Below are 17,524 nucleotides of genomic sequence, written 5' to 3'. Positions count from 1 at the left end.
TTCATCAACAAAGTTGAAAATAAGTACAAATAATTTCAACCACAAAGTTTAAACTTGCCTTAGCGCTTGTACCACCTTAATAAAAAATTTTTAATTATTAAAGATAATATTACATTTTATGTGTTTTTATATTAAATGTATATGAAATATACCAAGGTATACTAAGTTAAGTCCTAAGATTGTAACGCTTAAAAATATTGATAGTATAAACAAAATTTTTGTATAAGTGGTCATAAAATCACCTAATTAGTCCATTTCCGGTTGTCTGTCTGTCTGTCTGCCCGTCTGTCATCACGATAACTCAAAAACGAAAAGAGATAACAAACTGAAATTTTTATAGCGTACTTAGGACGTAAAAAGTGAGGTCAAGTTTGTAAATAAGTATAATAGATCAATTGGGTCTTGGGTCCGGTGGACCCATTTATAGTATGTATTATATGGGAATATTAGTTATATATATGTGACATGTATAGGTATATGTGTAATGTGATAGAGTAATAAACATTTTCTATACATGGTATTTCAACAATTAATTCAGTCAATTGTTTGTTTTCACTTGTTTTTTCTTTTTTAAATAAAATTCAATTCAATCATACTTTATAAAGAAGGGTTGATTACTTTTGTTGTACCTTGTATAAACACTTAAGGGTGATTAATGCATCTATAAATACTTCCTTATAGCAACAATTTATTATACGATTAAATGAGGAAGTTAATGAATGCATGCATACATCATGTACCTCATATTAAAAAAAAATATGTGTTATGATTTTATTAAATTAATAATCAGTTTAGTTCACTTTTCGTGACTAAAATTTTAACCTAGACATTTTAAAATGTAATATTTTTTTTTAAATATAATTTTTTTAAATTTACATTTTATATTTGAAATTGAAAACATTTTAAAAATTGAAAGTTATAAGTAAGAGGAGAGTAAATATTTTATTTAATAAATTAAATAAAAAAGTTGCACACGAAAGTTGTTAATTTATAAAACTTGTGTTTTCATTACTTAAAAATGTTAAAATCAAAGATTTTATAAACGTTCCCAAATAGCACGTTGTCTTAGGATTGTCTTTAAATCGTGTATATGTATTCTCATTAATGCCCTTTGTAAGTAGGTAAATTAACAATACACTACTATAATTATAGAATTGTATGGATGCATATATAATTGTATGGATTGCATTTATGACTTACATTGAAAATTTAATATTATTGTCTTACAAATTTAAATAAATAATTATGATAATTTACAATTCAAAAATAATATTTGTGCAATTTGATTTCTTATTTTCACAATTTTTAATGCATTAAGTTTAATTAATTAGTGTTTTTCAATAAATTTAATTTGACATTTTCTATAACATTAACATGTAAAGAATTGCAAATTAGTCATAACAGCTTCCTTTATCGTCAAAATTTTTCACTGGAAGCGATGGCATCGATTTTATTGTCCCTATCATGACTACGCACACAATGAATACCTTAAAACTAAAGTCGTTTTATTTCAATTCATTTCAGATTACTCATCATACATTTAAAAAAAAGTTATTTATTAAAAGAAAATGTATGATTTCTTTTAATAAATAACTTTTTTTACAATTTTTTCGAAAGCGATTTTTTCTAGATTAATATTTTCTATATTAGTTGCATATTTTTTTTATAGATTATGTAAGGTTAATATATTAGTCATAGATTTCTACAACAAACTTAAATCGCAGACAATTTCTGAAATAAATAATTTAATATTTCTCGCTTAAAAATCCACTGTTCTTGTGAAATGATAAAAATTATTTTAAGGTTCTGGTTGCCTAAATCTGGATAGATATTTAAATTTCTCTCAGACATCTATGAAAAGTAATTATACGTTGGATATAATGTGTTTACAAAAATAAATTTAATATTTTTTATTTAAAACTGCATAAATTTTAGTGGAGTAAAATTAGTATTTTTATCTCATTATGGTTCGCTCAAAATAATGTTTTTGCGTGAATTTATTAAAAGGCAAAAAAAAAACTAAAAAAAAAGGATGGTTTCGGCACCTAGTTTAAGACTCTTCCAAAGCGCAGTCTCAAAAGTGCTAGGGTTGCGTTAATTAACGCTATGTATACATAAAAAAATGATTTTTGGTCAATATCTCGGAAACCATAAACTTTATGAAAACTAGTTTCAAACAAAAATTGTCGGAAATTGTTTTTCCTAAATAAAATGTAGAATCAAAAAATTGAGGTGATGTTTTGTGACTCTGAAACTATTTTAATCAATTCCAAAATAATGAATTCCAATGGAACTCCACTATAAATTATTATTATTAGAAATTTGTTTCATACTTTGTAGAAGTTTAAGAGTTAAAATGCTTTGAAACGCTTATATTTTTCAAATAAAATTTTATCGATTTTTAAATTTTATGACTGTGACTCTTTTATGTATAAAATACAATACAAAATATAATTGACTTCAAAAAAGGCGTAAGAGGTTGACATACAAATCTTATGAGGGAATTGTCTGAATTTTCTAAGCTTTTAGAGTTATTAAGCATTTTACCAACCGATACCAAGTAATATTTGAATACATAAATCTATGAAATTATTAGTGTCCGACCGAAGGTCGATTTTTGGCCGAAGCCGATTAATCGGCTATCGCCACAACCTTCGGCCGAAGCCGAAGCCGAGCCGAAGCCGAAGGTTTAAAAACATGATTTTTAAACTTTAATTAATTAATATTAAAGTTGATCTCTAGAAGTTGATCTAGAGATTATGATCTTTAGAAGTTGTACTAGAAGTCAATCTAAAGATGATTAAAAAAATTACCTTGAAATTTATTTCAAAATAATAACATTTAGAACAATTCCGACGTTTGCTAGGAACCTTCGGCCAAAGCTTCGTATTAGTTTTATAACTAGAGTGCTATTGAATAGTAAAAACAGGACAAATTGATAATTTAATAGTGTTATGTATTCAAATATTTCAATAAACTTGTAATTATTTGAAGTGTGGATCAAAATAATGAAAAAAATTAAAAATGCGTATTTCGTAATGAAAATCGTTATATGGGTACAAAAAAAAATATTCTAAGCAACTTTTAATAATTTTTTTTTCGATATGTCTAACCATCTCTGACGCTTGGTGGCAAAATGTTAAGAATCAGCCCCTATTACCGAATTTCCGAAGGAAATAGAGCTATTGCTTTTGGACTGATTACAAGGAATTTTTAAAAAATTTCTTCAAATCTTCATCGATATTACGTAAATATATATGTATCTATACATTTATGTGTCTGTACGATCTCTAGCGGTAAAATTTGGTATCAAGAAGAGTTAAGCAAGAAGAGTGGTATTTGAAAGGTCCAGGTATTTTTAAAATTTTTTCTCTTGGCGCTTAGTTTTCGAAATAAAATTCTTGAAAAAATAAAAATGCAATATACAATTTTAAGAAAAATGTTTTTTTTCTCTGAGGGAATTTGCTTAGCTAACGCAGCTCCTGACGAATTTTTTGAGAATTTGAAGTAGACTGAGTTTAAATTTCTGATTTCGGTTTCTTAAAAAATGTATAAACATCACCGTGTATGACTACAAAATTTCAACCCATGACTGCCCAAATTTAAAATCGATATTCTTATAAATAACGAAAAGATGAGAGTGTCTTCATCTTAAATGCATCACACTGTATATGCCCAAAAATAACACTTGATTTTCCACATTATTTCAAGTATGAAATCTCATGAGTATGTTTTATTTGTATATTGATTTACGATCTTTTGAAATTAGTTTTATTTGTGTTTTTCAAAAGTTTTTTTATTTTAATTTTATCAGAATCGCATACAGTAGTTAATAAAATGAAATGCATGTTTCTTTTTAAATATATTATGATTGTTATGATTATTATCATGTTCTTACTCAACATTTTTCATATTAGATGCAAAAAAATATTTGTGTTATTTTTGAAAACCAAGGTTTTCTAAAAACTTATCAATTTAACACGTATTAGAAAATTGTATAATCATTTATACACATTACGTAATTTCAATAGGCTGTAAAATTATGGCACAGTGCGTCATTTTTGTTTGTTTTTGTTTTTTTTTTTATCTTGTAGAGAATTGGAAAATATTTCAATCTTGAAATCGCGTGAAAAGCATTGAAAAATTCGTTTTTAAATTTCTCTTGAATTTTTTTTATATGAAGTTGGACTAAGTCTGAATCAATTCTGAAAATTTTAGCGGAAGTTGCTCAATTATTTAAATTAAGAAATGAGTTCAAAAGTAAGCATATTTAATATTGTTTTTATGGGAAAACGGTAGATTGATGATATGTTTTCATAGATTACTCCAAAACTAGTCGGTGGAAGTAAAAAAAAAAAAATTTAAAGTTAAAGTTAAAACCTTAATAAATTATAGAAAATAAAAATAAAAAACTCTTTGTGCCCGACTAATTAAGGATGTATGAGCACGGTAATGGAAACACTAATTTAAAAAAATTTGACAATACAAGATGAAAAGTAAGAATAACATTTTTCGATATCTGAAGTATTTTTCAAAATATCGAAAATTTTGTTTAATTATTAAGCTTTCGATATTTCGAAAACCAAGGCAGATATCGAAAAATTTTATTAATATTTTTCATCTACATCCATGAAGTTAAAACAAAATGCATCATAAAAATTCAGAATAAGGTGAAAATAATTTCAACCCTAATTGCCTTGGTACTACCGGAAGAACTTTCCAAAAACAAAAAAGTGAGTTTATGAATATACTTGAGACCTACGCTTTAAATTTTGAGGGTGGATTCTTTTAGAACTTGAAGAAAATTAAGAGTAAAATTGTTCGTATTATACCAAAGTTTTTGAAATATTAATACCTAAAGATTTAGAGAAAATTACTTATAGAAAAAATAACAAACAAATGCCATTCATTTTATCACTTTAAATGTATTTTATGGAAAAACGAGTGTCGCTTGGTATAATTTTCTTAATAGGAAAATATTTGTCACGCTTTGACCTAATGAATTTTAGTTTTCCAAATAAATATTTTTAAAATTAGCCTTGTTTAGCTAATAAAGCATACCTTTAAAAACACTTCTTAAGCATTATCTTTTAATATTATTATTATTATTATATATATATATATATTTTTTTTTTTTTTTTTGACGAATTCTATGTATACATTGTATATCGAAAGAACGAATAAAATATTATTATTATTATTATTATTATTAAGATAGGATTTATATTGATGTTAAAAACGCAAACTTTAACATCTCAAATCTATAAATTAAAACACCCGAAAGGGGTATTAAAATATACAAATAAAACTTGCTTATAAAAGGCATTAATTTGAATACATATGCACGATTTAAAGATGATCCTAAGAAAAAATGATTTTTTGTGGGAACGTTTTAAAAGTTATATAGCTTTAAAGTTTCTTCTAAATGTATGAGATCATATAATAAGAATTTTAAACAACCCTGGTAAAAGTAGTACTATAAAAATTTCTCATTGAGTTTAGCTCTTAATATAAAGGTCATCTTTGTTTTACATAAACATATCAATACATCTTTTGTTTTGCACATTAAAATCAGCAAGCCATTAAAAACATTTCACTTTGTACAAGTTTTTTCCATTTTTAAAAATACACTCAGTTCAGAATTACGATCAAATTGTTTCTGGATAACTCATCATATAGTGTGTAGCATTTAAGATAAAGACACTCTCATATTTTCGTTATTTATAGGAATATCGATTTGAAATTTTGTACAGTCATAACCTGTACCCATTTTTTAAGATACTTAACCGAAATTTGAACTTAATAAGCTCAATCAACTACAAATTGACAAATAGGGTCGATTCTTAATATTTTGGTTTGGCGTTAGAGATGGTTATCGAAAAAATCTAGGATCTAAATTGGCTATTAAATAAACCTGAAGAACTATGTCCAATCTGATGTAAGAACATGATGTTCCTCATCAAACTCTACAAATTTGTAAGTTATAAGTTATTTTTTGATTGGTTAACGAGATAATTAGATTTATAGATTAAAATGGTCCACCCAATAGATAATAATGTGAAAATATTGAAAAAACAAGTGAAAACAAACAATTGACTGAGTTAGTTGTTGAAATACCATACATAGTCAGTGTTGATTTATTTACCACATAACACATACAAACATGTGACACATACATAACTGATATTCAAGTATGGTACATATTATAAAATTTCCGCCTAATTGGCGCCCACACGGGTAAACAGTGATGTTTACGAAAAAATGTTTAAAGCAAAAGTTGTTTATTTTTTGATATGGAACATTTTTTACATTCAAACTTTTGTTCTATCTATAACGGTTTACAAGATGGATCCTACGGACCCAAGACCCAATTTACCTATGATGCTCATTTACGATATATTTTTTCGTTTTTGAGTTATCGTGCTCACAGACGGGCGGACAACCGGAAATGGACTAATTAGGTGATTTTATGAACACCTATACCCAAATTTTGTTCATAGCATCAATATTTTTAAGCGTTACAAACTTGGGACTAAACTTAGTATACCTTGCATATTACATTTATGCATGGTGTAAAAAAAATGCAAATAAAATTATTGAATAATTAAATTTTATAGTTTTTCATCAATGCCACGTTTTTAGATTGAAAATTTTAAAAATAATCTTGTACCCACATAAAAAGAACGCTATAAAAAAATTTTCAATATCTACTTGTTGCTAGAAAATATTTATTATAGTCTGATATGCTAAATTCATTACACTAACTACGTGTGATGAGGTGGCTTTAACTTTATATTGCAAACAGCCAATCAAAAATGGTCTTGAAAAATAAAATTTTTTGAATACGTCATCATATTTATGCACATTTTGCATTGTGCATGGCGAACATATATATATAAAGAAGTGCGGTAGGTTGCTGTTTTTGTTTTTTTTATGATGTTAAGAAGGTCGTGAATGGTTGGAAAATATATTATATACCTCTAATCTATTGTGCAATAACTTTTACACTAACCGCATTTGTGATATCAATATATGCATCTGATGTTGCATAATTTGCAATTTTTATTTTTAACAATATTTTACGATTCAGAAAAAAAGCAATTACTTTATTTTTATGTACTTTTAAAAATCCAATTTTAGTTCTTATTTAATAATAAATATCTTTTTTTTTTTACATGTAGGATAAGTACTCTCTATTCGAACTATTTCCCGTGCGATAAATATGTAATTTTCCATTTCATCCGTCAAATTTTCTTTTCGCAATTAAATTACACTTTGATGCAGTAATTTGACATAAAACACACATTTGAATTTCGCGGTAAAACAATGTCATTTCATTTCACTCTTTACGCACACATGCGATTAGTCAGTGTAAACCTTAGATCATATATTTTTAATAGATTAGCCCAGTGTATACCAAGTATATGTATTTTGGCGCCACAGAGTAGATTAACAAAGATGAAAATATAATTTTCAAACAGCTGACGGAGAAACACCATTTTGGAGGCCTGGTATTCAATGCGCATGATCGTATAACCAGAATCAGCTGCTTCAATGATGTGTTTATATTTCAAATTCACATGTGCTTAAAGTAAATAAATAGAATTTTATTTTGTTTTAACGTTCAAACGAGTAATATTGTTAGATAATTTTGCGTTAATTCTGTGATAAAAATATTTTAAAAATGGTAAAATGGTAATTTGTTTAAAATATACTGTTTTAACTTTATTTACAAGTGGTATAATCTTATTTTAAATACGCGCCAGGATATTATGTTGTATATTAAGACATGACCAGGTATTATGACCAGGCCTCGACATTTACTATCCTTGTCAATCTACTTTGAGACGTGGTTCTCACTCTGTTGACAATTCCAGTAGTGAATTTTCAAAGGTGTAAACGCTACGGTATTGGTCTGCAATCGCTTACGCCGCCATCTTGTCAGTGGTAAACGAGGGCTGTTGTTGAAGCAACAGGTTACTATTAAGTTATAACAAAAAAACCGCGCCAAAAATCGGCCATTTTCACTTAGATCGCCTAAAAATCTCAAACTTTTTCATTCGAATCAGCTTTGTTTTGAATTTTTATGCAAACATATTTTTATGATTTTTAAATTCGTATTTTTTGTAAAAATTTTATTTTCCATAACAAAAACAATGAGTTGTGAAAGTGAGAAATTAATGATAATAGAGATACTTTAAAGTAAATACAAGGAAATTTTGTGTTATGTCATAATATATATCCTGATCAAACCAAATGTAATAGACGCCGCACAAATGGGGTTGACTACTAAATCAATAAATTTGGCTTTTTTAAATTAATATTACAATTAAATCATACAATAAAAAGTAAAAACAGCTATTAAATTACATTCTTTAAAGAATAAAAGTATTTGACTTCTAAAATTAATACCTAAAGTTTTCAGAAAAATATCTTGTAAATAAAAACAAGTAAGCGACGAAAGGAACATAGTTCCTACCGAGTTTTTTATTACAAAGCCAAATATTTCATAAAGTGTGTCTAGACAAACTTTTAAAAAATTAAATGTGACTTCTTTACATGTTTAAGAACAATTTCTAAAAAGAAAGTAAGGATGTTTGTTTGTTTGTTTGTTTGTTGTTACGTTTTCACGCAAAAACTACCGAATGGATTTGAATGAAACCGCAGAAAAATATAGCGCATACATCAGAATAAAGTAATGATTTATAATAAAGTAATATTTAAAAAAAATTAGAAAGTTTTTAATCTGACATTTTACTGCTACATTTATGATCATCATTTTGAACTATAAATTAAAGATTTTTGTAAAAATTTAAAATAGTAAATGCAAAACAATTCATGACCATCTTTTCTGAAACTCAATAAATGATGACTATTTTACACTTAAAACAATTGAAAACTTTGCATATATTTAAGCTGTGTAAAACAATCCCTTCAAGTGTTATGGAAGGGGGATAAGTAAGATCAAGAGAAATGGAGGCAATAAAGCAGTGATTTTTACTTTTAATTCCAGTGAAGCGGACGGGTATCAAGCTAGTTTAAATAGTATTATTTACCTTGTGATATTTTAGCGTAACGAAATTTCCAGTTTCTCAATAAATAAATAAATAAATAGTAAATAAAATAATATAAAAAATTGAATTAAATTAAATTCATTGCTAATTGTTGTACATAACAATAATACAATAACACTAGTTTATAAGTAATAATAATAAATAAATATTATATTAATATTTGTTGGTAATATATTTTAATATAAAATTTTTATAATATTCATTACCAACAAGGTTACCATATACTTATTTATTTATTTATTTGTATTATTGCATAATTTAAATTTATTACAGGAATACTTATTACTTATTACTTCATATACAAAACTAGCTTGACCCGTGAGGAATTACGCTCATGTAGTTACCGTAATTCGTGGCTAACCTGTACCCATGGCTCTAAACAACAAATAACAAATTTCGTGGTGGAAAAGTGATGAAAAAATCATAAGTTCTTAAATTAATATTGGTAGAATAAATATATATTAAAAATAGGTATTATAAGCCTAGAGTATTAGGAGAGCATCTGTAAAAACTAACATGTTTGCCTAATAAACTTTTATAATAAATAATTAAAATAATAAAAAATAATTTTATTATTAGTGTTTTATTATAATAATTATAAAAAAATTTTGTATAAATTAGATTGAATCTCTTGAGAATGAACGCAAGTTCGAAAAATTTTGAGATCAAATAAAAAAACTTGTAGTCATACATTAATAATAAAATTGTTTTTTATTATTTTAATTATTTATTATAATATAGTATGTACTACCAAAAACCTAATATTAATTCAATCAATAAACTTTTATTTGCCTTATAATTATTTTTCTAGCATGTTTCTTCCTAAGCGGTACATTTTTAGACCGTGAATATATTTTTGGTTAAGCCTAAACATTATAAGCTTGAAAATGAGGGATGAATCATGGAATTTAATAAAGGAATAAAGGAGATATGGGTAGGACAGAAAAAAACTTGCTAGAGTAATAATATAAAAGATTAACACATTATGATATTGAGACAGGAAAATATACCCTAAGTATTTCGTATATACACAGGGTATACATGATTAAATTACAGTTTTACGACGGTAAGAAATACTGAACATCGCAATATAATGATATTCTGTGGTGAAAAATCTTATTTTTGAACTATTTTGGAAATGTTTCAGTTGAAAAATTAAGGGAAACTTCCCAATCATGAGATTCATAGTAGAAATGTTGGTTAATAGATTTAATTTTTAGGGAGAACAAGAAATGGATAACTGTATGTAAGACATTTATTATTATTAAAAATTATTATATTTTATGGTGGAAGCGCAAAGAAATAATATATTTTAAAATAACTTTTACTTAATAGGGTATTCTACTAAATTTGAAAAAGTACTTTAAAATGTTGATTTTGTTAATAAAAAGCTAAAAAAATTTATTTCGGAAAAATACATACGCTTTTTTTCCAAAAACTTAAATTAAATTTTAAACCTTTTTTAAACTGTCAAAAACACGGGCATCCAATTTGGTGACGTATTATCGGTATCATTATACGAAATAACACACATAAGTTTGACAGATATACTCATAGACAACTAATTATAATAAATATAAATACTTATTATACCCAGCTGTCTACACTGAACTAACTGATGGTCTATGATTCATACCGATATCACATCACATCAGGGCTTGCACGCGTTTTAGGTCACGTGACATACAGTTTAAAAATTACTATTTTTAATTTTAATATTATAAAAGAAAAATGTGCTTTTATGACCTCGAAATCAGATTATTTAAATATATTTTTATATAAATTTCTGATATAATATATACTTCCTTGCGCTTCATTCTCGCTAGAGTACTTAATATTATCCAGAAACTGTTAGGAAATTAGCATCTTTGATGTTTTTTCACCACTTTTCTACGAAATTTGTTGTTTGTTATTTTAGCCACGGGTTCAGGGTATTAATGGATTACGATACCTACCGGAGAAGAATTCCGTACGGGTCGAGCTAGTGTAACTTAATATAATTAAAACAATATAATGATAAAATAATTAATTATTTGAAAATATTACAATAATATTTCAAGTTTACCTTCTCTGTAAAAGACAAATTTTTCCTTATTATTAAAACAAGAGTTAAGTCAATTTCTTTTTACTTCAGTAGTATTGCACACTTTTTGTTATGTAATTCGATAAATAATTAAAGTCATGTTTTTAATTTTATTGATTGCATATTGATTGTGATTATGTTCGTCAATTATAAAAATAAAAAATTTTCATTTTCGTCATATTATAAAATATTTCCGCATTTTATTAGATTTTGTAAAAATTAGTTTAAAGTAATGTGTAATTAATTTGTATATATATCTTAATCAATTAATTAATTAATTAATGATGTAATGACATAATTAATTGAAAATTGTATATTTACTTTATATGTTGTGTGTATCTTTTGACGCACACTGATACAACAAAGACGTTAGTATACAAAACGATTTTTTGTTAAAATTTTCCAAGAACTGTTTTTTTATATGCGTTTTTTTAGAAAGTTCCCAAAAATTCACGTTTTTCTCGAATCATCTTTAAATCATGTATTCTCATTAATGTCCTTTAAAAGCAGATAAATTTTTTAATACCCCGTACGGTGTTAAATTTATAGATTTGCGCTGTTAAAGTTTGCGTTTTTAACATCATATAAATCCTATATTGAAGTGTTTTTAAAGATATGCTTTATTAGCTTAACAAGGCTAATTTTCTTAAAATTAATTTGGAAAACTAATATTTATTAGTTAAAAGCATGACATATATTTTCCTATAAAGAAAATTATAACAAGCAGGACTCGTTTTTCCATAAAATTAATTTAAAGTGATAAAATGAATGGTATTTGTGTTCTTTCTTCTAAAAATCATTTTCTATAAATCTTTAGACATCAATATTTCAAAAACTATGGTATATATCGAAAAATTTTGATATTTTTGTTTGTTTCAGAATTTTTGAAAGAAATTGTTTAAATTTCTTTAACGTAGAATGTTTTATATAAAGCAGTCGTTAAACCAGGAAATATAAGTGTAGCAAAATATTTTAAAATGAAACATATGTTTTGCTTTTCTTTTTTCTTTTTAAAACTTTTAGCCATGAATTAACAGGTACATTAGCTAAAGAAAATAATGAAGCTTTTCTATCCGGTTGTTATACTGAGAGGTACAGAAAATGAAATGTAATAGAATTTTAAAAATATTTAAAAATACAATTTAAATGTTTATTTTTATGGAAGAGTTAGATTTGATTTAGAAAATAACACATAATTGCCATTCGTTTCATCACTTTAAGTGTACTTTATGAAAAAACGAGTACCGTTGTTAAAATTTTCTTTATAGGAAAATATTTGTCATGCTTTAAACTAATAAATATTAGTTTTCCAAATTAAATTTACGAAAAATTAGCCTTTTTATATAATAAAGAATGCCTTTAAAAACATTTCAATATAGGATTTATATGATTTAAAACGCAAACTTTAACATCTCAAATTTATAAATTTCACACTGTAACGGGTATTCAAAAGGGCGTTAATGAAAATGCATATACGTAGGATTTAAAGATGATGTTAAGAAAATGTAATATTTTGGAAACTTCCTTAAATCAGAATTACCTTGTGTCTTAGAAAAAAAATTTAATAAAAATACTTTTTAAAGAGACAAGCTTTCATTGTACTAAAAAGTAGAAAATAATTTTATCTATAAGTCACTCATACCCAACTATTTGTAAAAGCTTGAGGTGGTTAATTTAAAATATAAAAATGAATCGGAACGCCTCATCTACTCCACATGCCTAATTATTTTTCGATTCAACCTTGAAATTAAGCGCCTCAAGCTTTTACAAATAGTCGGGTATGAGTGACTTATAGATAAAATTATTTTCTACTTTTTAGTGCAATAAAAGCTTGTCCCTTTTAAAAGTATTTTTTATTAAAATCTTTAATTTAAGACTAAAAAATGTATTTATATAAAATATGGTGGAATTGATGGGAAAATCATAACTTTACCATGTATTGTCATTCAAACTAAATGTGCATGCAAAATTTCAGCTCAATCAGTTGAAGATATCTACTTCAAAATTGAGTTCAAAGAATCCACCGTAACATACGTACATATATTGCAAGTTAAATAAAAGCTTTTAAAAAAGTTCAAAAAATATTCAGAGGTATTTGAACTAATTTAACCAAGAAATTAACGGGGTCAAGTATAAGGAAGTTTTTTCATAATTTACTTAAATTTTTTTGGAGGAAGCTTGAATTAGAAACTATCTTAAAAATAAAGTTTTTTTTAAAGCTATTTTATTTTTGAAAATTTATTCGGAGGGGTATTTGAACTAATTAAGTCAAGTGATCAGTATATTTTTTCATAATTTACTTAAAATTTTTTGGGGTAAGCTTGAATTCTTGAAACTATTATAAAAAAATTTTTATTATCTTGACAACAACACACAATATGAACATTTTTAATACAAATAAAAAATTTGTCTAGAATGAAAATTTATCGAAGGTATTTGAACTTCCCCGTTTTATATTTTTAATTTTTTTTATTGAAACTATAAATACTTCAGTTCATTGATACATCCAACACATATGAAATAAAAAAAGACACACTTGGGATTAAATTGATTTAATTATAGCATGGGTTACGCGAATATATGTTTTTTTTTATTATGTTAATTTTTCAGTTTTGTTAAGTAAAAAAGAAGCAACGTTATATGGTTCGCAGTTCAAAAGAGTTTACAAATTAAAAAAAATTTTTTAATGTCTAAATAACATGTGAGAACTGCGTAGTTAAGTAAAATTATTATATTAAGGTATATATTATTATTATTAGATAAATACCAGGAACGTATTATTTAAATACTCAAATTTTTAATTTAGATTTTCAAAATTTTAGTTTATTTTTTTAAATATATTAAACAATTTTTTTAACCGACTTTAAACAAAAAAGGAGGAGGTTATCAATTCGACTGTATTTTTAGTTATATTTGTTACCTCAGAGCTTTCGACTGAGTGGAACGATTATGATGATTCGTTATCTATTTGAAAGCTTGTGCTTTCCGTGTGGTCCCATTTCATTTTGGTCCAGTTCTGACAACGATATCTATGAGAAACCCATAAAAGTCTTAAATTTGCATTAAGTATGCACGACAAGAGGATGAATAACTCAATATCCCGCCAACCGATTTCGATGATTCTTTTTTTAGTGACAAATTAGTTAATGTACTTCAGATTCACTAAAAATCACAAAATAAAAAAAACTTTTAAAGAAAAAGAAAACCGACTTCAAAAGGAAAAACTGTTCCAAAACAAATTAATATGCACTAAATAGTAAAAAAATAACGATAATATAATGGAGTTAAAATTATTATTTTTGGAATCGGTTTCAGCCAAGCTAATGTAGCAAACTGTTCTGTCAGAGTTGTTTCCTCAGCTGACACCGACTCCAAAAAAAACAATAATTTTAACTACATTATATTATCGTTATTTTTTTACTTTTTAGTGCATATTAATTTGTTTTGGAAAATTGGAAAAGTTTTTCTTTTGAGGACGGTTTTCTTTTTTTTATTAAAAGTTTTTTTTATTTTCAATTCAAATTTCATTCTGATTTTGACTATTAAAGAAATTTAAGTAAATATTGATATCAAATTAAGCTTTTAAATTTAGATTTGAAAACTTAAATTCAAATTTTTTTTAAAATTAAGTTTTTCACCTTAAACATTGATTTTCAAATTAATTTTAAATTTATCCTAATCGTAAAATTCAATTCATGTTAAATATAAATTAAATAAAGATGTTTCAACTTAAATTTCATAATAATTTTTTTGAAATTGTAATATTTTATCATCCTAGTAAATTCATTCTAGATTTTTCTACTTGAATTTTATTTCGTATTTTTTAATATTACTATGTAATTTAATATTTTTAAATTCTACTTTAAAATCAAGCTTAATAAATTAATTTTAAAGTAGAATTTTTAATTTTATTATTTTTTTTTTATTATTTTTAATTTTATTATTTATTTCATTAATTTTATATAAAATCAAGCTTAAATTTAGCAAAATAAATTTAAATTCTACAATTTAAATTTATTTAATTTTTCAAATTCAATCCTATATATTTTGGTGTAAAATTTATCCTCAATTTACGAAAATCAATCTGAATTCTAAGTGATTACAAATCAATTAAAATTTTTTTTATCAAAACTAAAATTTTGAACTTAAATTTCTTTTTGATTTTTAAAGTTTTTGTCAGTTTTCGTCTATTCTAAATAAACTTAATTGAAGTTTAATGCTACTTAATTTATTAATAAATTTGTTTAAATCAAGACTTGGGGAAAAAATTCAATTTTTTGAAAATTTTTCACCAAAACACTTATTGTAGATTTTTTTCGGGGATATTTGAATTTTTAGAAATTTCCTTGGCTTCTACACGTTTTCAATACCACAATTATTGAAAATGTTTTTTTTTTTTTTTTTAAATTGAAAACCACATGAAATATTATTTTTATGATATAATTAGAAAAAAAAAACATTTTGTCTAACCTAATGCGCACACTAAATGCTAAATACACCTCTGTTCAATTGAATTGTTTATTTTATACGCAATTTCATTTTTCTCTTGAAAGAAATTCTCAATAAAAACACAACAAAGTAACTTAACCTTAACATAAAAAAATTAATTGGAAAGCGGGAAAATTTAATAATTGTGAACAACATACCGAAAGAAGACGTCATATCTGAAGCGGCATAGGCACTAGCTCCATTGGACATTCAGACACCAAAACAAAAAATTTAACGAAAAACCAAAAATAACTCAAAAAAAAATAAGTTTAAGATATAAAAATTATCCTCATTATCGAAACTCGAAAAAAAAACTTTAAACAAATGAAAACTTTACGTTCTTTATTTAAACATCGACGATAAATTCGAAATAAATTAAATTCGAATACGATTTTTTCACTAAATAATCCATAATTCGGCACAACATAAAATTGAAAAAACTATTAAATTCTTGTTTATGTAATTCATCACTTTCAATCATCGTTTACAAATTTTCCAAAAAAAAAAAATTAAAAATTGTCACACTTAAGAAGGAAGACACACTGTTCTACACTCGAAATGGTTGAAATCACCACTAAACAAACACATGATACGAAGAACTCTCGATTCAACAATAGGAGAGAAAACGTTGTGTGTGTGTTTGATATGATGATGGTGTTGAAGAGGTTCTAAGAATTTTTCACTTTCATTTAGGCGGAAACACTACTGCCTTACATAAACTCGTAAACGTTCTTGGTTGAACTACACATGTATTATTAACCGTTAGCTTGTATAGCAAACAATTCAAGCTATAATTCCACTCACTTACAATACAATCTGGTTAAAAAATATATTGTGGTGGGTAAGTTAGATACCGTTAATAACACATTTATTATAGAACCGCGTGCGTTCAATGCATGTTGTTCATTCTCAATGCTTGTATGCTTATTTGCAGCGATTGTCTTCTCTCTTCGTATTCAATTCAAACAACACTTTCGTTTTAAAATAACAACAACAACAACAGTGAAAATTTTTACACACACACAAAAATCGCACTATCAACACACGGCCCGACTAAGCGAGCGAGCGAGCGCAATGAGCTCTCTGAACTATTAAAACTAAACTAAAAAGTTTTTTTTTTTTATTTTTTAGTTAATTTATCTCTCTTGTTATCTTGTATCTAGTTATCTCATTCTAATTACTGTTACGTCATCACTGTTCGCATTGCTTATCAATTTTATGCAAAATTATTACACGCACTTTCGATTCATTGATTATGCATTTTATTTTTGAATTTCGAAAAATTCATTTTCTTTTCACTTAGAAAACAAAGGTTTCCTGGTGGAGTATTTTTTGTTTTTCACGTTTCTCAGTTTCTTCCCAATTTTAGGGATTGCTTTTAGAATTTCTTCTTAAAATAACTTCCTTTTGGAGTGTTTCTCATGCCAAAAATAACTTTTTCAAACTACGTTAACTTTTTAAATTTTATTTTCTTTTCACTTAACAAAAAAAATATTTTTTGGTAGAGTATTTTATATTTTTCACTTTTCTCAGCTTTTTGAGGCTTTTCTTGGGAATATCTTTCTTAAATTAACTTCCTTTTGGATTTTTTTTTGGTCAAAGGCACTTCACTTTAAAACGGACTACCTCCTAACTACTTGTTTTTTTGAATAATACTTTTTAAGAAAACGGCTCTTTTAAAAAAAAATCACACATTTTCCTTTTAGCACACAATTTTGAAGGGTACAATTTGGAATCACTTTGAAAAAAGTAAAATTTTTTTTTTTTTAAATCACTTTTCACGATTTTTCACGCTTTCCAAGAAAAGAAATGCACATTTCCATGAAGAAGAATTATAAAATAAAGTATTGAGATTTGATTCCAGGACTTTTAGAGTTTT

General features: G+C 25.5%; 1 protein-coding gene across 1 annotated transcript in view; it reads right to left on the bottom strand.

Annotated features, from left to right (window-relative positions):
• Positions 1-15,881, bottom strand: part of LOC123291747 (hormone receptor 4) — a 65,536-nt gene extending 49,655 nt beyond the window's left edge. The window contains exon 1 of the mRNA XM_044872148.1: positions 15,804-15,881. Coding sequence (XP_044728083.1) covers positions 15,804-15,855 — 52 coding nt within the window. The 5' untranslated portion in view covers positions 15,856-15,881. The remainder of the gene's footprint in view (positions 1-15,803) is intronic.
• Positions 15,882-17,524: the final 1,643 nt, after the last annotated feature.

Source organism: Chrysoperla carnea, chromosome 2 (genome assembly GCF_905475395.1).
Source record: "Chrysoperla carnea chromosome 2, inChrCarn1.1, whole genome shotgun sequence".
Lineage (NCBI taxonomy): Eukaryota > Metazoa > Arthropoda > Insecta > Neuroptera > Chrysopidae > Chrysoperla > Chrysoperla carnea.
The sequence above is the reverse complement of the archived record's forward strand: the minus strand, read 5'-3'. Positions and strand labels throughout refer to the sequence as shown.